We start from the raw sequence: 26,282 nt of genomic DNA, 5'->3' as shown, positions 1-26,282 counted from the left end.
CGTGCCTTGCCCCAACACCTGTCCTGCCTCAGCTGACATCACTCTGCCAATCAGCAAAAAACTGCAGCACACCACCACAAGTTTTTTGGTGTGTTTCTCTCTATGGAGTCTCAACAAAGGCAGCTCAACTACGCAATGTAAGGCAGACCAATACAGGCATGTCATTAGCAATGAATCCTTCATCACGTGCCCTTTCATGAGCTTGCTGGAGCAAAACATCCTCTCTCTTCTGACTCATTGAAATGTTTCTTCTCAAGTCTGCCTTAGCCTTTCATCTGTGTCTGGTTCAAGGAAACATTCCCTCATATGTTTGCTCCAGCAAAACGCCATCCAACACAACTGACTTTCCAAAGATCCCTTAAGTTTCCATTTCAGTTACTTACCAGCAGTTCAGCAAGCATTCAGACTCCAGTGGATGCCCATGTGTATTTTTTATTAGATGCCTATGTATATATTTTTTATTAGTATGAACTCAAAAGGAGAAAAAGAGTGTGACTAATATCACCAAACTCTTAACATCAAAAGACATAGGATGCTGGCCATGGTCGCACCCTTTAGTCATAGCACTTGGGAGGCAGAGGCCAGCCAGCTCTACAAAGCCAGTTCTATCTAGGACAGCTGGAAATACATAGTGAAACCCCATCTCAAAAGGTAAACAAGCAAGGACAAGTTTTAAAAAGACATATAATTCTTGTTCCCCAAAGAACACCAGTCCAAAAGTCAAGGCAGCAAGAATGTAAAAGTGTGAAGTAGAAAAAAAGGCACCAAAAAGGAACCATGCAGTTCACAGGCACAGGGACAAAACGAATCAATACATACTGACTCTCAACAACAGAGAAACAACGGGGCAAAAATGCCCAAGGCAGCATGTGCCTGCGTGACACCACTGTATTCTTACATCAATTATTACTGTCATCCTATCAAAAATAAACACAGGAGAGCACCATCCAAATACAAATAATTTAAAGTTTATGTCTGTAACTGTTCTTAGTAGTAGAGCACATTTTTCAAAGCTATGGCAAGCCCCAGTTAGCTGTAAGATCAGCAGTCTCTAAGTAACTATGTCTCAAGTTCAGATGCTGGAGCATTCTCAGTGAAGCACTTACTACAGAATTCCGCATACTCAGCTGGCAGGAGAAAGGTCTGAGGGAGGATGTGGAACGCCTTGAATCCATGAGTGTGCTGCATCCTAATGATGTTTTTGTACAGTCGGTCCTTGCGGGTTAGTTCATAAGACCTGAAAAGCAAGAAAGTTGTTCTATTTCATTGAGCTACACCTACAAAGTTGTTCTGTTACCACACTGCGAGGCCCTCATAGCCAGAGTGCTGAAGCAGTTACTGAAGACATCAGATTACCTCAAATCTGTCACACTGCTACTCAAATACTCCTTACTAGACACATATTATAGACTCCCTATTAAACATCTTCATCAAATGGGCATTTTGGGGTCAGATTTGCTCATAAAGATACCACTTATATAGAATAAAACCCCCCTTTTTTCATGTATAATTCTGATGTATTAATTAGGTAATGAGCTGGGCGGTAGTAGCGCACGCCTTTAATCCCAGCACTTGGGAGGCAGAGGCAGGCAGATTTCTGAGTTCGAGACCAGCCTGGTCTACAGAGTGAGTTCCAGGACAGCCAGAGCTACACAGAGAAACCCTGCCTAGAAAAACCAAAAAAAAAAAAAAATTAGGTAATGACCACCATAATCAAGATACAGGACAATACTAACATCCTACAGTAGCCTCAATCCCCTTGTGGTCAGTTCTTTCAATCACTACCAGACACCAATACTTGCTTACTTTTCCTTCCAAATAGATAAGCAGGATCATGCAGTGGGTGTCCTTTCCACCGAGCATGGAACATCTCAGCTTTATCTCTATTGGCTGTATCCATCAGAATTTTACTTTTTTGTGCTCGGTTATAGGTTGTGGTGTGGATATGCCACAGTTTGTTTATTCATCAGCTGAAGAACATCTGGATTATTTCCAGTTTAGGGGAGACTATGAATAAAGCTGTTTGAAAGCACTTACATATAGATTTGTATATAAACATCGAGTTTTATGCAAACATTTTCATTTTCCATTTTGTGGGTCCGCTATGTAGTTTACCTAGTTACACTAGTTATCTACTGCTAGATATTCAACAACCCCAAAAATGGCAGCTTAAAATAGTAGTTTGCATCTCTGATGTCACACAGTTGCTGTGGCCAGCAGTGTGGGATGAGAGAACTGGGTAGTTCTGCCTCAGCCAGCTGATGAGGTTTAAGTCCAGATGTGAGCCTACACTGCCATCATCAGGCCTGACAGGATGGAGCATGTGCTTCACAGGACACTCACAGGTATGGAGCCTGCCAACAAGGCTCAGATAAACCCTTCCATGGGGTTGCAGACTTTCATGTCCTGCTGCTAGCTTCTAGGCCTACTGATCCAAGAATGAGGTTGTAATGTCTATAATGACTGAGTCTCCAAAACGACACACTGCCACTTGTATCATATCCCATTTGTTAGGAGCAAATTACTAAGTGTGGCTTTCAATCAAGAACAGATTCAGCTCAACCTTTGAAGGCAGTGTCAGAATTTACAGACACATTTCACAATCACCACAGACGTATATGCTTAACTTTATAAGAACTACCAGCGGTTATTCTGAGAATACTGGAAAAACAGGCTCAGTTTCTGCCACCATATTCTGAGATGTAAAGGAAATACCAAAGCCTTTTCCTAGTCTCCACTCAGCTCCATATACCTATTCAACATTTTTGATACCAGCTAGGGGTCAGGGATTGCTTTCCTGCCACCAGAAAGCAATGCCAGTGCAGATACTACTGGGTGTCCTCTAAGTCAGCTCGGACACTTTCTTCCTGGACATGGTATCAGCTCCTTCACGATCAAGGCTCAGTCCCCAAGGCTGACCCTAGTCCCAAGTGGCAGACTGCTGTAGCTATGCTTCTGACCTGCTCTCTGGGTTTGATGCTTTGCTTGAGTGGGTCACAGAACACACTTAATGGTTGACTGTAAAGGATATTGCAAAGAACACGGATAAAGAGATATGCTCAGGATGCCATGTGGGGGAAGGCATACAGAGCTGCCTGCCCTCCTTCTGTCACTGCACCTACCAGGACCGCCACATGTTCAGCTAGCTAGCTCTCCCAACTTAGTCAGTCCTTTGGGGTTGGGGTTGTAATGAAAGCATCACTAAGTAGGTATAACTGATTAAGTTGCTGGTCACTGGTGATCATGCTTAAACTTCAACCTTGCCCGGCTTCCTGAAGGTTGTGGCAGACTGAAACTCCAACCCTCTTACTAGGACTTAAGACTTTGCTAGTACCTGTGGCCATCCTGAAACCACTAGGCCCTGCTAGTCACCATGCAAATCATTAGCATATGAAAGGCACACTGGTGATGCCACAGATTCTAGAAATGGAAATCAAGAGACTGGGACCAAGACCAATAGATACTTGGCAGTTTCCAGTTATCCAAGGTGACCGAACCATTTGCCTTTCTACTAGTAATGTAGTCGCATGCTAGTTGCCATGCATCTGATTTCAGAAGCGCTTGGTGTTCTCTAACTTTTAAAGCCACTTTAATAGGTATATTCAGTACCATATGGTTTTAATGTGTATTCCGCTAATGTCTAATGATGTTGACTATCTTTAACTGACCACACATAAATTTTCCTTGACATATCTATTTAAAGTTTTCCCTATTTTGCTAAATTTGATTTGCTAAATACATATATACATATATATACATGCATATAAATATATATATATGTATATATATATATATATACACTAAATCTTTAGTATTAGTGTTCACTAGATTTTTTTTTTCATTTTTAAAACTACTGAGTTATCAGAGATTGTGATATACTTTGGATACAAACTTTTTTTTTTTTTTGAGACAGGGTTTCTCTGTGTATCCCTGGCTGTCCTGGAACTCACTCTGTAGATCAGGCTGGTCTCGAACTCAGAGATCCACCTGCCTCTGCCTCCCAAGTGCTGGGATTAAAGGCGTGCGCCACCACCGCCCAGCCAAACTCTTAATCAGATACATGTTTACAAATACTTCTCCGGTCTATGATTTGTTTTCTCACTTTCTTATGTCTTTCCATTCTGGTGAAGTCCCTTGTGTTTTTATCCTTTTATGTACCAAACTTTGTTCCATCTAAGAAATCTCTTATCTAAGCAAAGACTATCAAAATCTCCTTTGTACAGGTTTGTGTTTAGAATTCACATTTATGATCTTTATTCCAAATGGGTTTTTAAAAGATGTATTTATTTTATTTATACAAGTACACTACATCTGTCTTCAGCCATACCAGAAGATCCCATTACAGGTGGTTGTGAGCCACCATGTGGTTGCTGGGAATTGAACTCAGGACCTCTGGAAAAGCAGCCAGTGCTCTTAACCACTGAGCCATCTCTTGAGTCCCCCAACCCCCAAATGGGTTTTTTAAAACCTGACTTAAAAGTATAAATACGCCTCACTTTTTATAAATATGCTCAAATTTTCAGACTGAAAGAATTGAAATTGTAAGGTTCTACCTCACAGAGCTACAGCATGAGACCCTGTCCCAAAATAAACAGACACTAAATGATCTGTCATTAAAATTAATGACCTATGAGTTGACAGCCAGACTGTTATCCTTCAAGTTTGTTTGAAACAAATGAAAGCCACCATCATGTAAGAAGGAAGTGTTAAGCTCGAATCTGATCTCAATTTGTTTGTTGTATCTTTGGAATCCTAATTTATTTATTTTGTTTGTTTGAGACAGGGTCTCGTATCATCTAAGCTGGCACTGACTTGTTCTGTAGCCAAGGCTGGCATAAACTTCTCATCCTCCTGCTGTGTGTCCCAAGTGTAAGGACTATAAGCATGTACCATGTAATCCTGCTTCTATGTCCCAATTGTAGGACTATAAGCATGTGCCATCACATTCCGATTGGAACTCTGAAATACTTTATGCCCAAGGAAAATGTACCATATTAAGACATGAGTTGAATCATTATTTAATAGAAATTAAAATGTAACAGAGGAAAGGTAAGAGGGAGATCATATCTACATAGGAGGCTGTGAACAGCCTCAATTTTAGGAAAAAAGAATTAGAAACTATCTCTTTAAAAACTTTCACATCTCGCTGGGCAGTGGTGGCGCACGCCTTTAATCCCAGCACTTGGGAGGCAGAGGCAGGTGGATTTCTGAGTTCAAGGCTAGCCTGGTCTACAGAGTGAGTTCCAGGACAGCCAGGACTATACAGAAAAACCCAGTCTCAGAAAACAAACAAACAAACAAAAACTTTCACATCTCCATAGACCTTGAAGAGTCTATACCTGGAAGGGATATATGAACACCGAAGTCTCAAGTGTTGGCTCTGGCACTTCCAAAGTTTCTTCTTCTATTTCCCCCCTAAGAACACTGTCTCTCCACTGGCTACACATTCCAATGACAGCTACCTTTAAACCTTACAAAGCATCTGGAGGAGCATTACCTGGGGAAGTGATTAACCTTTTGTGCTTCAGAGAGGGTTCGAAGTAAGAAGGGCTTTAGGTGGGATCCTGTCCACATCAAGTTATAGTCAGTGCTGCTTGGGTGAACCTAGGCACAAAAGACACATGGAAAACAAATAAAATCAGCAGCAGCCTGTCTCCAGAGGAGCAAGGGCAGAGAGTCAGTGGTTTCTCATCTACAGAGGCCTCTCACATGGCCCAGTTACTATACAAGCCTATTACTGCAGCAGAGTACTACTACAGCAAACAGGATAATGAGGGTTAAAGAAGGGAAAGCGAGGGAGAGCTCAAACCCAAACAAGAATACAAATTAACTCTGAACAAGTCAATGACCTCTAACACACTTAAATCAAAGTACGCTCAAAACTGAACCCCAAACTCCATTTTCCCAGACCTTCCTTATGTCCTTGTAGATCTTAACTAAAGCCAAATCTGCAGAGATGGCCCAGTGGTTAGGAGTACGTAGTCTTCTTGCAAAGAACAATTCCTAGCACGTCCGCTAGGTGGCTCAATAACCACCTATAACTCCAGCTACAGGACATGCTGATGCCTCTTGGCTGCTATGAGCATCTACAGTCAGTCCCATGCACAAACACACACACAGACATGTAACTAAAAATTAGAACAGTAAATATAAGAAAAAATTTAAGCCTTTGATTTTCTTTATTCATTCATTAGAATCCACTTGGCCATTCATTATTAATTATGCATTCTGTCCATACAATACACTAGGACAATGACAAATGCTAGAGATAGAAAAGTACCAAGACAAGACATAAACACTATGAGGTCTCCAAGTGTCCCCTATTAATACCAACGTAGAATAAGCAGCTAGCAAGCAGGCTTGCAGCAGTAGGATCAGTAGTAGTAGTGGACTACAGGGCATCTGTGCCTGTCCTTATCAATAACAACATTTCAGTTCCCAGTTTCCACGGGGGAATGACTTGGTTGTGGATATTGAAGTACCTGCCAGTCACCCACCCACTCTCTTCTCTATGAGACTTATGACCTAAGCTAGCTCAACAATCCTATCACCAAAAAAGCCCAAGGATAATGAATGGAGTCTAATAACTTCCACAGCAGTGTCTTGAGGTAACCCTAGAGATCCCTGACCTTTGTCCCCAAGCCTGCTGTCACCTCTCTCCTTCTAAAGCAGCCTCTGCTTCTATGAGCCACCGTTTCCACAGCATTCTACAACTCTGCTGTGGTTTCGGTTAGTCTGGTTCTGTTTTATCAGGAAACTCATCATGGGCAACTCTGCCCAAATCTAAGAACATCACAGGAAAAGAGGGAGACGGGGGTCCTGTGGAAATGCTTCCCATGTACCACACGGAGAGACTGCTGGTAGTACCAAGTTCTGTAGAGCCTCTAATCACGGGTCCCGTGCGCTTCCTAGCGCTGCCTGCCTCTGCGGATGGATAAGGTCAGTTAGGTAGCTAGGATCTCAGCTTTTGAAATGATCAGGAGAGGTGAGGTCGTAAAAATGTGCTTACTTCATGAAATCCATGGGCTGTCAGAATGCTTCGCACCAGGCGACTGTCCGTTCTCACAATCTTATAAGACAAATGATAACGTTCTAAAGAAAAACACAGAATCAAGTTTAGTAGCCAGAAAATGTAATTACAAAGACAAAACTAAAGAGCAACATGGACATTTGCTTAGTGTTTTCAAGAGCATTATATGCTGACCTTAAAGCTACTATAAATCAGTTGAGGGTGCTTGGAGCCAAGCCTTCCTTTAAACATATTGTAAGTGGTGTGTTGTGATGGGGGAAGGGCATGTGCATACTGAGCCCTGTGTGGAGGGCACAGGACAACTCTATGCCGCCGTTTCCCTTCCTCCTCCCTTCCAAGGGCTCCAGGCACTGAACTCGGGACCTCAGGCTTGCAGGACAAGCCTTCTACTCTGAGTCATCTTGCCAGTCTGAGACCAAGCAAGCTGAGAGACCTTACAGCGCACTCAGCACCAAAAGGGGAGGGAAACCTACATCTTTGTTTTTACTAGCTTCCAGATGAAATCTAACAATGCTTTCAATGAGGAACATCCACAACAGGAGCAGGTAACAGTGCTGCTGTACATGAAGAGACCTAGACATTAAGTTCACTTCATAGCTGTTGCAGTGTTCACAGTACTTACAAGTTTAACAAACTATCACATTAAAAGAAATTATGTTATGTCTTGGATCTGGGGGTTAAGGTACATTTTTATTGTTAATTTCTTGACACAAAGCTGTATACTAGTAACCTAGGCTGGCCTAGAACTTGCTATATAGCCTAGCCTAGCCTCAAATGTGCACTCCTTCATCAAGAATTACAGGCATGCACCACCATATTTAGCTATTTGTCTTTTTTGGGGGGTGGGGGAGGGGGCTTCAAGACAGAGTTTCTCTGTGTAGCCCTGGCTGTCCTGGAACTCACTCTGTAGACCAGGCTAGCCTCCAACTCAGAAATCTGCCTGTCTCTGCCTCCCAAGTGCTGGGATTAAGGCGTGCACCACCACTGCCATTATTTGTCTTTTTAATTACTGTACTTCAATACAACTCATTTCATTTCTATCCACTTGTCTATTTTTCCACCTCAAAATCATTACTCTGGGAAAAAGCCCTCACATTTTTCCAGACTGAGAACTGAGGGTATTTAAAAGGCTAAGAGTCCCCATTCCAGACAGCCCTCTATGTCTGCAAATGCTGAATACCAGTACATCTTAGACAAGAAGTCTCTCCAATAGGAAGAAGCCAGCAGGGCCCTGTAGCTGCCCCTCTTAAAGAGTCCTGTGTGTGCTTCCAGTCCAGCTTGTCACCAGCCTCCTGACCTTGTGCACATTTCCTGCTGGCCCTTGGAGACATAACCTGTGCCTGGATTGTGTTTGAGAAGAAAATCTGTAATCATGTGAACATTTACTCTAAGCTGGCATTAATTCTTCCTACAAACTGAGAATCTCAGCTAAAACTTCTATGAAAACTCTTTTGGCTACTGTGTTTGTTTATGGGACAAGGTTTACTCCAGCCCAGGTTAGAGTGAACTGATGATCCTGCCTCAGTCTTCCAAGTGTTGATATTACAGGCATAAGCCTGAACCCCTGGCTCCAGACCCGTGTTTTTTGTTTTTTGTTGTTTTTTTTTTTTTTTTTAAGATTTATTTATTTATTATATGTAAGTGTATTGTAGCTGTCTTCAGACACTCCAGAAGAGGGCATCAGATCTCATTACAGATGGTTGTGAGCCACCATGTGGTTGCTGAGATTTGAACTCAGGACCTTTGGAAGAGCAGTCAGTGTTCTTAACTGCTGAGCCATCTCTCCAGCCCAAGATCCATGTTTTTAAAGGCCTATATCCTGAACAACTGTGAGTGAGTACAATGCAGGCATTTGCAAGTACATAGCTCAATGCTCAGCCCCATCATCCAAGACAACTATATTCTGATGAATTTATGGGGAAAGCTTCATAAACCCCTACTGCACCCACAGACACATTAGGGTCACTGGAAGTGTTGGTGTGCACTCTATACATGCTGAATCATAAAGATGGGCATGGACAAGCCAGACATTTTCTAAAGCCCGGCCACAGGCTTTTCCCAGCAGCCCCCTACCATTATGTTTAACTTATAGTATCGCTGAAGTTAAAAACAGGGCAGAGTCCTACGTGTTTGTTCCAGTGCGAACAGAATGTCAAGGAGTGTTCAGACTGTAAGCACAGAGGCTAGAAGCATCCTGCTAGACCCCTAAGACAGAAATGTTCAAAATTGACTGGAAACACGTCACAAAGAGCTTGAGTGGGCTCCCAAAGGACAAGATTGAGACAGTCTAGCATAAAAGTGACATAGCAATGGGGTAGATTATAATTACAAAAGAAACAGAAATCCGCATGCACAAGACAGGTGGTATGCCAGTTTGCTGCTGTTACAAACATGCTTAGCATGCTGGGTTTTCATAAACCCAAATTTGCAGCCTCCTTGGTAACACAGACCCCACTAGTCTAAAGCAAGGCTGTGATCATCAATCTCTGCTCCCTTCCAGGGACTCCAGGTAGGATTTGGGTCCTTCACTTTTCCAGCTTCCAATGGCCACCTCCACTTAGTGCTTTGTGGCTTATGCTCCCTTCCCTGACTTTCAAAGGCAACAACGGCAGGCCTAGTCTTTTTTCACCTTGTACCACTCTGGCCAGGCTGGCTTCTCCTTCCATGCTAAGAAGGCATAGAAGAACCCTTCAGTTGCATTAGACTTAACACTCCGAGATAATCCAGGGAAATCTTCTTACCTGAAGGTCAACTAATTAACAACTTTAATTCCCCTTTACCATAAAAGGTTTATATCCATAGGTTGCAGAGATTAAGACACAGACACATTGGGGGCCTACTGTAACCACCCTCTGCTCCCTAAACATTAACGCTCCTTTTTATTGCAAAATAAATTTAACGTTTCCCAACATCCCTGTTGATTCAAGCCAAAGTCTAAAAATCTCATTCAGATTTATCAGCTCAATATTCCCCAATCTCATCATCTAAATCAGTACGATTCACCTTGGGGCAAAACTGCTCTCCATCAATGAACCTTCAACAAATGATTTGCTCCCCAAATACAATGAACAGAACTCCAGCTACATGGAGATTGGTTTCACATTGGGAGAGAATTTAAGGAGGAAAAAGGAGTTACAACATGGATTTATAGATTCAAAACCTGGCAAATTAAAGTCCCATTTGTCCCCAGGTCTTCCAGCCATACTCTGTGACTCATGGGTCTGCCCTAGGCCTGAGACTCTACCTCAGGAATAATCCTTATTCTCTCACAAAGGTTTGTAGCTGAGTAGTTTTGTCATCTAGTTCCCTGCCTGGGGGGTATGGTGGTCTCACAGCTTTCCTTTTCCTCCTTAGGCTGTCCCACTCAGTCCAAAGTGGCAGCGTATTTGCTGGTAAAACAGTCTAAAGAATCCTGCAGGTCCCTCATCCATGGCCTCACTCACTCAAGGGAGCCTTCCACAGAACCTTCTCGTCAAATCACTCCATGCCACTGGCTTGTAATCATCCTTTCCTGCCCTGAGCCCACAGCAGGACTAGGCCTTCCCACATCACAGTGACAGGTTATGGGAATGAGGAGATTGTCACCTTTAGGGGACTATTTATCTTCCCACTACAAACAGAAAATCTAGCTAATAGAAAGCACAGCAGTATAGCTCTCAGTTGGTAGAATGCTAGCAAATATGAAGCCCTGAGTAAGATCCCCAGCACTACATGAATGGGTATGGTGGTACATACTCATAATCCCAGCACCTGGGAGACAGAGGCAGGAGGATCAGAAGCCCCAGGTCATCAGCTCCATATCAAATTCAAGGTCAGTCTGGGGTAAGCTTGCCTCAAAAAAAAAAAAAAAAATTAAATGGCTCATGACTAAGAAATCAGGGCAGCACAGCGAGCATCCCACTGCTTCTCCAACAGATCAGAGACAGCAAGACACTAGCGAGGTCACACGCGCACACCACACAGACAAGGACTAACTACATACCCATCTGCTGTAGCACCCCTTCATCTTGCCCAAAGATGTTTATGACAGATTTAGGAAAATGAAAGAAAATTTCGATCCTTTAATCACAACTGATGTTACTAACAGCTCCACTTCTGCATGTGCAAAAGCCCAACAAGCCTGCCAAGTGTCTTGGGCCTGTAATCCCAACACTCAAAAGATGATAGCAGGAAGATCCTTGAGTTCAAAGCCAGTCTGAGGGACAAAGCGAGACCTTATTCAATAAAAGCTAAAATAAATTTTCAAGTTTAAAAACAGTAAGAGCCAAAGCGTCATCAAGTACACAGTTCCCTCTGGAGGCAAGAACAATGCCCACCTCTGTGTATGCCTCAGCACCACACCACCAGGAAGGACCAGAAGGGTGCAGGGAGAACGGGAGCCTGCTTACTTGAGGATGACAGAAGGAGGCGTAAGAGAGGATGGTGCCACCAGGGCTGTACCACTTCCTGCCTACAATCTTTCATGAATTATGTAGTTTCTCTAGCCTCTACTTCCCCCCACCCCGGGTAAAAGAGAGTAGACAAAAACATTAATTATCTTACAGTACAGTTGTGAATGCTACCTGAAGCTGTAGAACAGCTAGCTGCTATATAGTAAGTTATTTTTATATAGTTAAAAAGCAAGTATATAGCAAAATAAAGACTATATTTTAATACTTGTTATCATACATAGTAAATCATATATCTGATATATAGCAAACAAATTGAGTAGTGTGTGTGTCTGTCTGTCTCTCTCTGTGTGTGTGTGTGTGCATGTCTGTGCGTGTCTATGCATGTGTGTGTGTGTGTGTGTGTGTGTGTGTGTGTGTGTGTATGTGTGTGTGTGTGCATGTGTGTGTGTGTGTGGTACATGTGCATGTGTGAGCAGGTGTGGGTGCCCAGAGGCCAGAGGTTAATGTCAGATGTCCTGAACTGTTACTCCCTTGAGACAGGGTCTCTCACAAGACCTGAAGCTGGGCTCACAGCCAACAAGCCCTAATAATCCTGGTTATGCCCCACACAGTGCTGGGGTTTAAAGAGCACACAGCCATGCCTGAGTTTTATGTGGCTGCTGGGGATTCAAACTCATCCTTGCAAGTATTTTTAACCACTAAGCCATCTTCCCAGAATCCACTTAGGGGGTACTAAGGACCAGATCCAGCCTAAAGACATAGTCTTTGACCTGTGATTTTTTAAATAAAAGTGAATTAGAAATTAGCTTAGAGAACTGAAAACAACACATACAAATCTAGTCTTTCAAACCTTTATGTGTTGATGTGATGGGCAACCACAGTTAGACATTATTTCTGAGTAGGCCTAGCATTTAAGTTTGTGGGCTGATGAGTAAAGCAAACCCCCATCTCCTATGGGGGTGGGCATCGTTCATTCCATGGAAGGCTTAATGAAAGGAATAGAAGCACTGTTCTCCTCCTTCCCCCCACGCTCTCCCCCTTCTTCCTCAGATACACTTTAGCTAGAGTTGTAGCTGCAAACCGAACCTACCCAACTGCCCAAGAAAGAACCATATATTCATCCATGTGAGAATAAGAGAGAGGACCGATACGTAGCTGCCAGCAAACTACAGTATCCTGCTTCTCAACCTTTGCAGAAACTTCACATCAGCTCTACACAAGACTGAATTTTCTTCTTCTGTAAATGCTCACATGTATCCCAGCAAGCAACCTGAAGTGGTAGGACCCCCAAACTTCCAAGACTGGCTCCAACAGAGCAGACAAAAACAAGGAACCAAATGATAGCACAGAGGTACCCTAGACAACAGGGACATCCCTAAGGGAGTTAGAAAGAACAGCATGAGGCAGACCTAGAGTGACTGCTCAGTGATTAAGAACACTGGCTGCTCCTGGAGAGGATTCAGGACTGGTTCCCAACATTCACATGGTAGTAAAAACAGCTTGTAACTCAGATTCCAGGGGGTCTCTTCTGGCCTACACAAGCACTTCACACACATGGTACATAAAATTAAATAAAAAAATAGCATGGGGCTGTAAATGGTGTTACACACCTAAAATCTCAGCACACGGGAGGCTGAGCCAGGAGGATCTAGAATTTGATAAAAACCCAAGCTACACCTTAATATTGTGTCTCAAGAAACAAAGTATGCAAACAAAACAATAGCATGGGAACCCAGAAGGAAGATGGGAATGATACATTTGCTTTTCAAAATGTATTGAGCAGAGCCAGCAAGAGAGCTTAGCCATCTGTATTCAACCACAGGGATCAACTCCTGAAAGTTGTCCTCTGATCATGCATGAGCACACACAACTCTCTCTATAGAGGCACAAATAAACACTTCAAGATACCAATATAAACTCTTCCATGGTTCATGGTTCTACTCTCAGAAAATCTATTCCACACCCATATTCTGGAGGACAGTATTCACCAACCACATTGGACTAACGAGTACTTGACACAGGACCAGAAGGCCCTGGGGCCAGATGTTTTGTTTTACTTAACTTTAATTGATTATACTTAAAATTTTAAGATGGAATACTTAATAAACTAGTGTGCTGGCACAAGTCTGAACACCCAACACCAAGGAAGTGGAGCTGGGGAGCACAAGTTCAAAGTCATCTGGTAGCAAGGTCAGCGTGGGCTGTGTAAAATTAAGTCTCAAACCTAAACAAACAAATAAGCCTAAATAAATAAAATGAATGCTTGATTAACTTTAGAAGACAGGGGCTAGGATGCAGCACAAGGTACAGAACAAGTACCATGTATGCAGAAGGCCCTGGGGCTCAATTCCCAGCAACTAAATACAAAAACAAAACAAACAGCAGGATGGAAAGTTCCAGAGCAGCCTATATGGGATAGTGAGACCTTGTCTCAACAAATATTAGAAAACACCTTTGAGGACCTGGAGAGATGGCTCAGAGGCTAAGAGCACTAGCTGCTCTTCAGAGTTCTAGCACCCACACAGCAGCTCACAACTATCTGTAACTCTGGTTCCAGAGGCTCTGACACCCTCACACAGACATGCAGGCAGAATACCAATGCACATAAAAATAAAACCTTAAAAACAAATCTTTGAAACAATTCCATTAATTTACCTTTTCAACTATAATGTTCATGAAGTCTAAACTGAAATATATAGTAAGTATAAAAAGCATACTCAACATAAAAATATTATGTTTCTTTATATTGAGTAAATGTAAAAATTATATTGGGATTATTGGGTTAAATAAAACATGTTATTAAAGCTAAATTCACTTTTCTAATTTAAAACTCCACATGTATATTGCATCACTTCCAATGCTAGTCTATGAAAATATAAATTTACTGAATGGACACATTAGGAAGATAAAATAATGCTCATTCTAAATGATATATTTACTGTCACTTGGAAATTCCTGTGTTACCACTAAAAAATTCAATCCTATTTACATGTGAAAGTGCATACAGCCAGGAAGGGGCTTGAATATGAAAAGAAACACGGCTATGTTCCTAGAGTATTTTACAAATAAAGCAAAGAAATCGTACTACACCAAATCATTAAAAGCCAATTCAAGAAACAGTCAACAGGTAAACAGAACTATGAAGCCAGCACATGACACTATAGGATGCGCAGGACATAGCTAATGCCCCTGATAACTTCTCAGAGGGATTTAACTACTTAAGATCTGAGCAAACACACCACATGACCTACTATTTTAGAGAAGCAAAAATATTACAGATTGATTGTATTTAGTAATTGATAAAACCAAGTTTGCTAGTGGTGGTGCACACCTCTAATCCCAGCACTTGGGAGACAGAGGCAGACAGATCTCTGTGGGTTCAAGAATAGTCTGGTCTACAGAATGAGTTTCAGGACAACCAGGGATATAGAGAAACTCTGTTTCAAAAACCCAAACAAACAAAAATAATAATAACTATTCAGGAATCCAAAGCATACTTTAGCAAAAGTCATTAAAACTGTCATGTACATTAAAAGTTAAAAAAAAAAAATTGAACCCAAAGGAACTCGGGGAAATAAAGAACAAACTTTATAATATGTAGTTGAAACAAATTTAATAGCTTTTTCCTCTTTTTTTTTCAGACAGGTCTTCCTATGAAGCCCAGACTGTTCAATTAAAATCCTACCACCTTAGCCTCTGTCCTCTAGTTACAGATATGAACCACCAGTACCTTAATCTATGGAAATGAGTAATGAAAGACACTGTGTGCTCCAGAAAAATCTAATAGCTTGAACAGTGGATGGCAAGACTGATGGATATTATTTTCCACTAAATGGAAGTTACTCCAAGAAAAAGAAAAGGAAAAAGGCAAAGAAAAAGATGCGGGTGTTTTCTGCCATGGCATGCACAGACTGTTTGAACAGGACAAGCACACCAAAGCAGCACACTGTAAGCACATTCTGTTGTTTTTATCCACATTTGTCATCTGGGGTCAAATCATAGTTAAGGGATCTTCTCAGCAGTCTTCAATCATTAAGGCTTCAGAGAAAATGACTGTCCCTTTAAAAGCTAACCTAGCAACTCACTGAGGGGATTAGAGCACAGGGACCCTTGGGAAGAGAGAAACATTCAAATCCCAAAAGTAAGTCTACAGTTCTCTCTGAAATCGCTTATTATGGGGTCATTTAAAAATAGAGCAGCTCCTATTCAGCAAGTAGGATAAGCAGCCTAAGTTTTGATTGCCTGCTATGTGCCAGACATTGAACAATTTGATCCTTATGATGCCTTCAAGACAGAGACTGTCCCCATTTAACTAACAGTGAAACTGGCTAAAGTGAAGCACTCTGTCCAAGACACACAGCTTCATGCTGAAGCTGAAATGAACTAATGACCAAGAACACAAGAACAGACTCTCTGCCACACAACCAGACAGTGCTGATCCATAATAGCATAAGCTTTGAGAGTAGTATAGCTTTACCTTGGGACCCAGCTCAATCTATCCACACCTCAAAGGCTGATATTTCAGAGATGGCAAAGTTAATCCTGAACGACCCAAAACAATCTTGAGGAACAAAGTTAAAACACTCAGTTCCACATTTTGAAACTTAGTAGGAGCTGTGTGTGGCTGTCCCTGCCTGCAGTTCCAACCGTCAGGAGTGGGTGCAGGGCTGGGCGATGGATAGCTCAGCAACTGAAAGCACATGCTGATCTGCCGAGCACCTAGACCCTGTTCCCAGCACATATGCTATCAAAAGTGTGCATGTATTTTACCTACAAGGCCCATTATACTAACAGCTCCACTGAAATTCCTGAATTCCCAATTGCACCTGAAATTGCACTGGAACTGCTGATGATCGCAAACTTCCTAGATTGTTAAATAAAATAAATTATAATAAACTGTTAAAAAAAAAAATGGCTCACAGCCATCTGTATATCCAGTTCTAGGGGATCCATGACTCTCTTCTGACTTCTAGGGCCCTACACATACATGGAGTGCATACACACATGCAGGCAAAATGCCCATAAAATATAAAATAAATTAATCTTTAAAAAAAAATTTTTTTGCCGGGCAGAGGTGGTGCACGCCTTTAATCCCAGCACTCAGGAGGCAGAGGCAGGCGGATTTCTGAGATCAAGACCAGCCTCGTCTACAGAATGAGTTCCAGGATAGCCAGGGCTATACAGAGAAACCTTGTCTCGAAAAGCCAAAAAAAAAAAAAATTTTTTAAGAGATAGAGGCAGGAGGATTGGAGCTCATGGTCAGTCTTGGCCACAAAACAACCAGCCACAACTGAGTGAGACCCTGCCTTTTTTGTTTTCTTTTGTTTTGTTTTTTCAAGACAGGGCTTCTTTGTTTAACTATGACCATCCTGGAACTCCCTTTGTAGACCAGGCTGGCCTCTAGCTCATGTAGATCCACCTGCCTCTGCCTCCCAAGTGCTAGGACTATAGGTATACGCCATCATGCCTGGCAAGAGATCCTGCCTTAAAAGAGAAAAAATTAATACAGTCGGAATCAGAACTACATGATACTGGCATAAGAGTAATTGTAAAAGGGCTAGAGAGATGCTCAGTGTCTCAATTACTTGCTGGTCTTGCAGAGGACCTGCATTCGGTTCCCAGCAGCTAGATGGCAGCTTACAACCATCTGTAACTCCAGTCCCAGAAGACACAGCATGCTCTTCTGGTCTCTGGGGACACCACACACATACCACCTGCACTTACATGCACGCAGGCAAAACATACATACATATAAAATAAAAATGAATTTAAAAAAGAAATGTCTAGACTAATGGCCTGTTAAGAGTACAGAAATGGGTTGGAGAGATGGTTTATCAGGTTAGGAGCACTGAAAACTCCTCCAGAAGACCTGGGTTCAATTCCCAGCACCAATATGTCAGCTCACAACTATCTGTAACAGACATACAAGCAGGCAAAACACCAATGCTCATAAAACGAAGACAAATTGCTTAAAAAATAGTACAAAAACAAATTCATAAATGGATGGTCAAGTGATTTTGACAATAATGCCATTCAACAGGAAAAAACTGCTCTCTTGAGCTAATTATGCCGGGACAACTGCTAATAAAGGATGGTAGACTCTGGCGAGCACTGTAAGAAACAAACTCAAGATGGACCAAAGACTATTCAGCTCTAAATATAAAATACACAGAAAAATTCAACTTAAGTTAGGCAATGTCTGCTCAAACACAATCATTAAAGGCAAAGGAAACAAAAAATAGGTAAGTCAGATCCCATCAACACTAAGCAGCACTGCCGAGGGAGAAGTATCTCACAGACAGCAAAGCTGGCAAAAATAACCTACACAGCACACATCTGATAAAAGATCGGACCCTCCCACAACTCAATCACCACAAAGCTCAACTGGTAAGATGCTCAAAGCCTTGAAGAGATGTCAAAGACATATAAATAGCAAAATGCACATGAAAAGATGTCCCAGGTTGTTAGGCATTAAGCAAATGAAAATCAAAACCTCAATGAACTACTACTTCCCAGTCTCCAAACAAATTGTCTATCAGCTGATGATGGATAAAAATAAAATGATTATAATCCAGCAAGGATACAAGGGACAACATGAATGGACTGTAAAAACATGCTACATAAGAGAAGCCAGGCCCCATACAGTATGAATCCATCAGTGGTTCTCAACCTTCCTAATCCTGCGACTCTTTAATACAGTCCCTCATGTTGTGGTGACCCCCAACCATAAAATTATTTTTGTTGCTATTTCATAACTATTCTGCTACTGTTATGAATGTAATGTAAGTATTTTTGGACACAGAGTTTGTCAAAGGGGTCAAAACCCACAGGTTGAGAAATGCTGATTTTTATGATATACAGAATGGGAAAATCTATAGAAACAGAAAGATTAGCAGTCACAAGTCACTGGCAGTATAGAGAAGAGGAAGTGGCTTCCCAAGGGATGCAAATGTCCTCAAGCTAGACACTGGTGATAAATGTGAATGAACCAAACGCCAATTGATTGCACACTCTAAAGTGGATAAAATGGCAAACTCTGGTACATGTTAAGTAACTATAATCTTAAAAATAAACACATACAGATTATTTTGAGAAACTCAGCAAACAAATTAAGAAACTATGAATAATATTTCAAGTAACAACCCAATGCATGTTCTCATGGCCAAAGCCTCTCTGTGCCATAGTAACTATTTCTAAAGTGGCCAACAGCCAGATCATCTATAGGAGAGGTTACACCTACCTCCAATTACTCGAATATTGTTGTCCTTTGTCAAAATAGCCTCAGCATGGAAAACCAAAACTGGAATTCTCCTGCAGCCTCCAGTCCACATAATACATGGGTGATCCCTACAGGAAGAACAAAATACTTCATTAATTCACAGCTCAAAGTCTCAATTAACGGTTGAAGCAGATGACTATGGTTTGTCCCTACCTCACACCTGGCACTAAACACAGCTATCCCTTACTTCACTTAACTCTCTTGCCCACACTATCAGCAAGAGGCAGAAGTGTCTCAGTTACTTGTCGAAGGCCATACAACTATAGAGTACAAGAGGAGAGAATCCAAGGATTGCTTTTTCCCAGTGCTTGCTTCAGTAAAGCTCTGCATAGTGAACACAGAGAATTTTAAGCTATCCATTCCTTAAATAGAATAGGATCCACATCAAAAGACTTGCTCTCTAAAAACTCATGTGATCCAAAAGCCAAACCACAGACTGCAGAGCCAGGATCTATCCTTCCATCCAAACTTACAACTGCACTGTGGCCAGGACACCAGCTTTAGAAACTTGGCAGCCTTGGGACTTGCCTTTAGCCACCAAAGCATTACAGTAAAGAAAGCAACTACTATATCTAGTTTGTCCTCTAGTAAAATGAATGTTCTTGCTGTTCTTGCTGTTGGAAGTAGACAAGAGTGTCTATTAAAGCCAGCTTTCTACTGCTATGATATAACACAACTACTGAAAACAACTTGGGGAAAAAAGGTTTTCTTTCAGTTTACATGTCCTGTTAACAGTCCATCACTGAGGAAAGGAACTCAAGCGGGGCAGGAACCTGGAGGCAGGAACTGAAATCTAGCCATGCAGGAACACTGCATACTGGCTTACTCCTCTTAGGATGCTCAGCCTGCTTTCTTATATAACCTTGGACTACCCCAGGCTGGACCCTTCTACATCAATCATTAACTGAGAAAATGCCCTACAGACTTGCCTACAGTCCAATCTGATGAAGACATTTTCTCAATTGGAATTCCCTCTCTCTAGATGACCTTAGCTTATGTCAGTAGACACAGGAAAAATAGGCAGAGTCTGGAAAGTAGCCAGAGGTCTTTGTCAATCTGGCACTAGCTACCGACTGGTACCACTATGCCTTCACATTTACAAACAATAGATTACACTACAGTTAAGAATGCCCGACTAGACTCAGCACCACAATAAACAGATCCACAGCTGCGAAGAAGAGCCGTGGTCCTGGCTGTGGAAGACAAATCCCTAATAGACAACTCTTTCCACTCACAGACAATAAAAAGATAAAAGAAGAAAGAAACTATTAAGGTAATTACTAGTAAAGTAACCTAAAAAGCACTTATAGGTAGATGCTAAAATGACATTAAAAGTTCTCTGACAGAGGTTGATTTCAATAAAAAATAACATTTACTCTTTAAGAAAGCAAAACAAAAGTGCTGCATTCTGCAACTGCTACTTGCCATTGATGATCACTCTCAAACCTGAGTTGTAAAAAAAGAAAAAAGAGAAAAATAAATAAATAAACAAAAGAAAGCAAAATAAAACAGAAAATAACACTTGCAAGTAGTGCTGAAGGGAAAAATTCAAAATGATTAGGAAACTAAAAACTGGAAGTTTATATCTTCATTTTATACCTGAAACTGGCATATAGTAAGAAAGGTTACTGTCAGGTATGAAGAACAAAGTATTTGGAGATTTATCTGTTTTCATCTTATGTGTACAAATGTTTGCCTGCATATAGACATGTGCACCACATGTGTGCCTAGTGTCTTCGAGAGCCAAGAAGGTGGTGTCAGACCACCTAGAACTGGAGTTACTGAAAGTTGTAAGCTACTGTCTGGGTGCTGAGAACTGAACCCAGGTCCTCTGAAAGAGCAGCCAGAGCCCTTAATCGCAGAGGCTCTCCAGCTAATCTTCTCTCCAGCTCCTTAACAAAGTATGTGAATGATTCAGACTGAAACAGACCAATTGTATGGCTGACTTGATGAAAGACAGAGATGTGAAGCAGCTCCAGCTTCCTGCTGCTATGCCTTCTTCACGCTAGCACCCCATTCTTCTGCCTGCTGTTCTCTGAGCTCCTACAATAGCTGCTGCTGGCCTATTAAACTGACTTATGCTACCTTGTAGAATAAAAATTAAGACTACTAATTTTTTTCACAGACTAAAAAAGACTTATATCAAGTTCTTAGATGGAAGTTTTCATAGCTACATATAAATTTATATTTGGGGTGCCCAAGCAAGATACAGAATAGTTTCAGTATATACTTGTTATCAGAAATAATGTCATGTAAAACAAGGACAATGGCACAGTCAGCTTCAATTGTCAACAGAACGCAACAGGAAGGAGAAATCTCAATTTTGGAATTAAAGCCAACGATGGCAGGCTGTGTGGTGGTCCAGGACTATAAGGATTAATGTTTTAATAAGGCCTGGGGATCTGATCAAATCTAACAGAGGTCATGGCCACGAAACAACGCAACTTCTTCAGATGGTAAAAGCCCTTCTAATTCCTATAACTTCTAAAATGTAAGCCTACTCCCCTCCATGTGAAGCTTAACAGAAGCTTTAAGCTTCTGTACTGGTTGTTTTTTGTTTTTGTCAACGTGACACAAACCTAGACGTGTCTAGAAAGATGGAAGGACCCTAAGAAAATGGCTGCGTCAGACTGGCCTGCAGGCATCAGTAAATTAATGATGGCTATGGGACAGCCCAGCTACTGAAGGCACTACCACTCCAAACAAGTAGCCCCGGACTGTAGAGGAAAGCAGACTGAACCAACCATGAGTGAGCACACTGTGAGCAGCATCCTCCATGGCCTCTGCTTCAGCTCCTGCCTCCAGGTTCCTGCCGAGTCCCTGCCCTGACTTCCCTTCATGAAGGACTGGGCTCTGGGCATGTAAGCTAAAATGACCTCTTTCTTCCTCATGTTGCTTTGGGTCTCGATGTTTCATCACAGCATCAGAAACCCTAAGTCAGCTTCCCAGAGTAGAAAACTGTTATCTAGCAGACAAGTCCATGAGCTGACGAAACAAGAATAACCATGAAAAATCCACAGTAGAAGTCTGCAAAAACTCCATGAATTTAGACTATGGTTGGGAAATCACTAGATATCTAGCATTTCTCAATTATGAATATAAGCAACAGTCAGCTATGTTCGATTATCTCTGCTCACCATCTAAGTCACTACTCAGAGATTAAAAAAAAGAAAAAAGGAAGGAAAAACAAGAGTAAAAGAACAATCTTGGTTGGCATTAAATACTTTCTAAAACAAGTAAAAGGCAGTAGAAGTAAGATGTCACCTGAAGCAGAGGAACCAGGGGAAGTTACCACTTAATTATTTGAAAAACAATGACCTGGATGCACTGCCAAGTCATTGTGTGCTGACAACTAATAATGATGAGCCTTTCCTCAAAACTTAATGCTTTAATTATTTCTCAAATACCGCTAATATAATCTTCTACCTTATACAGTCTTCCATGAACACACTAGCTAATAAGAACTATGCCTTACATTTGTATCATGCTTCATAACTTTATTGAGTAATTTCATGTGCATAATAGATTTTGAACCGGATCACATCCTTTCAAAATAGGCTGGGAGTTACTCAGGTTCTAGAGTATGTATTCTAAAGGACTGAGAAACAGCTTAAGCTAAGAATAGTGACTTATTCATGCCTAGAATCCCAAGCACTCAGGAAGCTGAGGCAGGAGGACTGCTGCGCATTTGAGGACAGCCTGGGTTACCTCGTGAGCTTCAGGTTACCCTGGCCTCCAGATTATATTTATCTGTTTGCATATATATTCGTGTGTGTGTGCATGTGTGTGTATACACTTATGTAAGGACAGTTTTTTTAAAAAAGAAGCCATGAATTTGAGGAGGGGGAATGGAAAGAGAGAGTGAAAGTACAGTATAGATATTTGAAAGCTTAAATTTATATGTAAACAAGTTAGATAAGCCTATCTAAACATTAAGTCAGCTTTTCTTTTCCATGTCAAATAAAATTATGAGAAGTAAAATGTTCCAAAACTGGGAGAGCTAAGTTCGAATCTCAATCCATCTCTTCTCTGTAAGGTGAAGATTCGTTGATATTTGTGAGTCTAATAAAGTAGAAATAACATTTTTAAATTAAAATCTCTCAGTCTGCATATTAAATGAGCTACTCTACCATCTCTAGGACCTACACTTGGCCCTGTTATCATTTTCATTAATGAGGACCCAACAGTCAATGAATGACCTTGACTCTTAACCTAAAAGAACTTAGAGAGAGCCCCTGTGGTCCAATGAACATGGCACAGGCTAAAAAGCTCTAGTATTCTCACCAGAGCATCCTCACAGAGGTGCCTCTGTGTGTGGCCTGCCCTTCATATTATCACCATCTACAGCTGTAAACACTTTGGAGAAAACTTGTACAGTCAAGGTCAGAGCTTAAGAACTTAACATTTTACCAATCTCTAAAATTTTCAAAATCTCCAATTTTTAAATTATTAGAAGCTATGGAGTTAACTTGACACAAAGCTGACAAGATGACAAAGCAGATAAGGTCCTTGTCACCAAACCTGGCCTGAGTTCAATTCCCGGGACCCATATGGTGGAAGGAGCGAACAGACTCCAGAAAGCTGTCCTCTGACTTCCACATCCCCACTGCACCATGTTAAAATAAAATTCAGTTTACCTGTTAGAGCAGAGAAATGGTGCAACAGGTAAATGTACTTGCTTGTAAGCCTGATGCCCCCAAATTCAATCCCTCAAAACCCACAAAAAAGCCAACTGCAAGGACTAGAGGGATGTCTCAACAGTTAAGAGGGCTTCCTGCTCTTGCAGAGAAGCCAGGTTCCTTTCCTAGCACTCCATCAAGCTGCCACAAACTCTATAACTGCAGCTCCAAGGGATCCCAGGCACCCTGGCCTCCTCAGGAACCTGAGTGCCCATGCTGCACATAAACTCAAGCAGGCACATGTAAATTTTTTAAAATATGCACACACATACACACACACAAAGTCAGATATAGTGGGAGCATGGCAACAGAAACAAAAGACCCCACATCAAAAACCAAGCAGAAGGGGGGAAAATAAAAAACAAGTTCACCCGAGCTCCTACCTGCACTTTACAGCATCTACGGCTGATATTCATTCACAGGCCTAGAAACACATAGCCTACCCTTCGCATTTCTGAAAAAGGATGGGTAGTGAATAATATAATCATGACTTCAATCACAGATGGACACTAGAGCCAGGCAAGAGCAGAGAAGGGAGCCTGGAGGTGAGCAAAAGAAGCCATTTCCCACCCGCAAGGGCTGGCTGTCTATCACTTACTCTTGGTTTACCAGGTCCTCATCCTCTGAGGATGATGCCGTCTCCTCCAGGTCCCGGGCCATCACAACTGGCATTTCCTTTGGGGTCTGTCATACAGTCAGCAGACAGAGGCCTCAGAGACCTTTCTTCCTTGCAGTCTCACTTGATCAAACAATTTGGATGGCACAGACTCCTGTAAGAAAGTCCAAGGACTTCAAAGACAATGCAGTTGACACTTCAGGATTTTGTGCATGCTCTTTAAGATGAAAAGAAATGTATTCCTGAGTATTTTCCAACTTCTAGAGGCTTATCTTCTGTTACAGTGCACCTCACATACCACAAAAATCAAGAATTTTTATTTTATTTTATTTTGTTTGTATTTGTTTTTCAAGACAAGATTTTTTTGTGTGTAGCCCTGGATGTCCTGGAACTCACTCTGGAGACCAGGCTGGCCTGGAACTCAGAGATCCGCCTGTCTCTGCTGGGACTAAAAGCGTGTGACAAGAATTTTTTCAAAAAGATACGGTCTCTGCTGTGTCTAAAAAGCTATTACTAAATTTGAGTCGTTTTATATAGTAAAAGTAGCAAGCACCAAAAATGATAGGCTTTAGGGCACTGAGGTGGATAGTCGATTGCCTACAACTAGAAAAGTCTTTGCTAGACAAATCTGACCAGGACCAAATTAAAAATCCAAGGTTCAAAAAAAAAAAAAAACTTGTCAATATTTATACAGACTCTACCACAAGCATACAGAGTAAACTGTTAGGTTTCTAGGAAAACCAATTCACCTGAACTATTAATAAAAGGGTAGTGAAAATATTTCTCCTCAGCAGGGATCACATAAATAGCTGGGGAAAGGGGGAGTCAAATACTCTATAATTACTGTTACTTTTTTTAAAAAAAAAAAAATCACATTTTAATCTGGATCTCAAGTAGACACAAAATTAGGAAATTTCCAACTCCCCGTTTCTAACTTCACTTTCCATGGAGGAAAAGTTTCATGTTCGTTGTAGAGAAAATAGAAACGTATAGGAAAAACGCTTACCCATAATGTCACTACTCAAGGATAATCAATTCAGGGCAATTTTCCAAGCTTTTGCTTGTCTGTGCATTTACGTATACGATAAGACTCTAAAAAACAAAGCAACTGCAGCAAGCGGCAACAGCAACTAACCCCGACCCTACACATCTTCAGCAGAAATGAGTAATACCTAACAACCTCAATGATTCTTTTCGGGTGATTCCTAAAAGGAACTTCTCGATCTTGCCCAAAATGCTTGAGTCTTTTAAGTTAAAATAAAACCTTCAGGCATAAAAGGATGCCCACCTTTCCTTGGCTCCCTGAAGAGCAGCAGGACAGACACTACCCCAAAGGAAGTCCTTGCCCCTACGGGGACCTGCCGCCAGCTCCACCCCAGCACACCCCAACCCTAGGCGGCTCCGCAGACAAGGACGCGGCGACTCTGCCGCAGCACTTCTGCCCAGCACGCCCGGAAGCCAACAGCTGCTGCGGAGCTCAGAGGGAAGCGCGGCGGCGCCCGCTTATCCCTGGAGCGCACCTCTCCGGAGCGCGCCGGCGCAGGCGTTTACCTGTCTCATCTTCTCACGGCTCGGGGCCGGCAGGCGGGGACCACACTGTTTCACCTCCCTCCTCCTTCCCCAGCCGGAATCAACGCAGCCGCCGAAGGCTGCTTCCCCCGTTACTACAACAACCAACAAGCAACCGCCCGCTCGGAGCCACTGCGCAGGCGCTCGCCAGCGGCGCGAACAACGCTCGGCTGCGGGCGCTGACGGATGGCGTCACCACGGCGCGCTCAGGCGCCAGAGCCAACCCAGGCCGTCACCAGGTTTCTTGGCTCCTTTTCTCTCTGCGTTTTCCCCACCCCTAAAAGACTGATTCCAAACTCAAGAGTTCCGCCACGCTCGACAGAAGGTTTTACCGCGTGAGCAGCGCAGCAGGAAGAGGCTCAGGCGGCCGCAACCGCTGATTGGCAGCAAAGGGATTCACTCCCTATCGCCTGCTCGAACTGAACGAGCGCGGCCAATCAGAGCGAGGACTGACAAAAGCGACCCAATCCTGGAGCTGGGCTGAGGGAAGGGGCGGAAACAAATAGCCCAGGTAGACTTGGGACCGGAGCTGTCCTGGGGGAGCTGGTTTGCGGATGCTGCCGATACTGCTGCAGTAGTACTGGGTCGTCAGGTAGGAGAATTTGGAGTGGGATGTAGGTATTCGTGTTGCATCCGAGTAAAACTATCTGCAAAATTTATGAGAATGGGGGTTGCCTAGAAAGCTACCGAGGGTGGAGGAGTCTAAAAACGACGTCCA

At 42.2% G+C, this 26,282-nt stretch overlaps 2 protein-coding genes across 13 annotated transcripts in view; one reads left to right on the top strand and one right to left on the bottom strand.

The window, feature by feature from the left end:
- Nucleotides 1-25,978, bottom strand: part of Ttll5 (tubulin tyrosine ligase like 5) — a 233,455-nt gene extending 207,477 nt beyond the window's left edge. For 4 of the 10 annotated variants that reach the window (XM_031356634.1, XM_031356637.1, XM_031356635.1 and 1 more), the window contains exons 1-6: nt 25,547-25,711; nt 23,978-24,149; nt 18,662-18,768; nt 7,010-7,092; nt 5,498-5,604; nt 1,107-1,237 (exon numbers count right to left, since the gene is read on the bottom strand). In XM_031356634.1, the coding sequence (XP_031212494.1) occupies nt 1,107-1,237; nt 5,498-5,604; nt 7,010-7,092; nt 18,662-18,768; nt 23,978-24,051 (502 nt within the window). In that variant the 5' untranslated portion in view covers nt 24,052-24,149; nt 25,547-25,711. Of the gene's footprint in view, nt 1-1,106; nt 1,238-5,497; nt 5,605-6,867; nt 7,095-18,661; nt 18,769-23,977; nt 24,150-25,546; nt 25,712-25,896 lie in introns of those variants that run through there. The other 6 variants (XM_031356631.1, XM_031356636.1, XM_031356632.1 and 3 more) reach the window with 5 other exon arrangements.
- The window catches only part of Erg28 (ergosterol biosynthesis 28 homolog), an 8,945-nt gene continuing 8,405 nt past the window's right edge, over nt 25,743-26,282 (top strand). For 2 of the 3 annotated variants that reach the window (XM_031356643.1, XM_031356642.1), the window contains exon 1: nt 25,743-26,156. The gene's annotated coding sequence lies outside the window, so the exon portion shown is untranslated. The remainder of the gene's footprint in view (nt 26,157-26,282) is intronic. The other variant, XM_031356644.1, reaches the window with a different exon arrangement.

The sequence above is a fragment of the Mastomys coucha genome, unplaced genomic scaffold (genome assembly GCF_008632895.1).
Source record: "Mastomys coucha isolate ucsf_1 unplaced genomic scaffold, UCSF_Mcou_1 pScaffold6, whole genome shotgun sequence".
Taxonomy (NCBI): Eukaryota; Metazoa; Chordata; class Mammalia; order Rodentia; family Muridae; genus Mastomys; species Mastomys coucha.
Note: the sequence above shows the minus strand (reverse complement) of the source record. Positions and strands in the feature narration are given on the sequence as shown.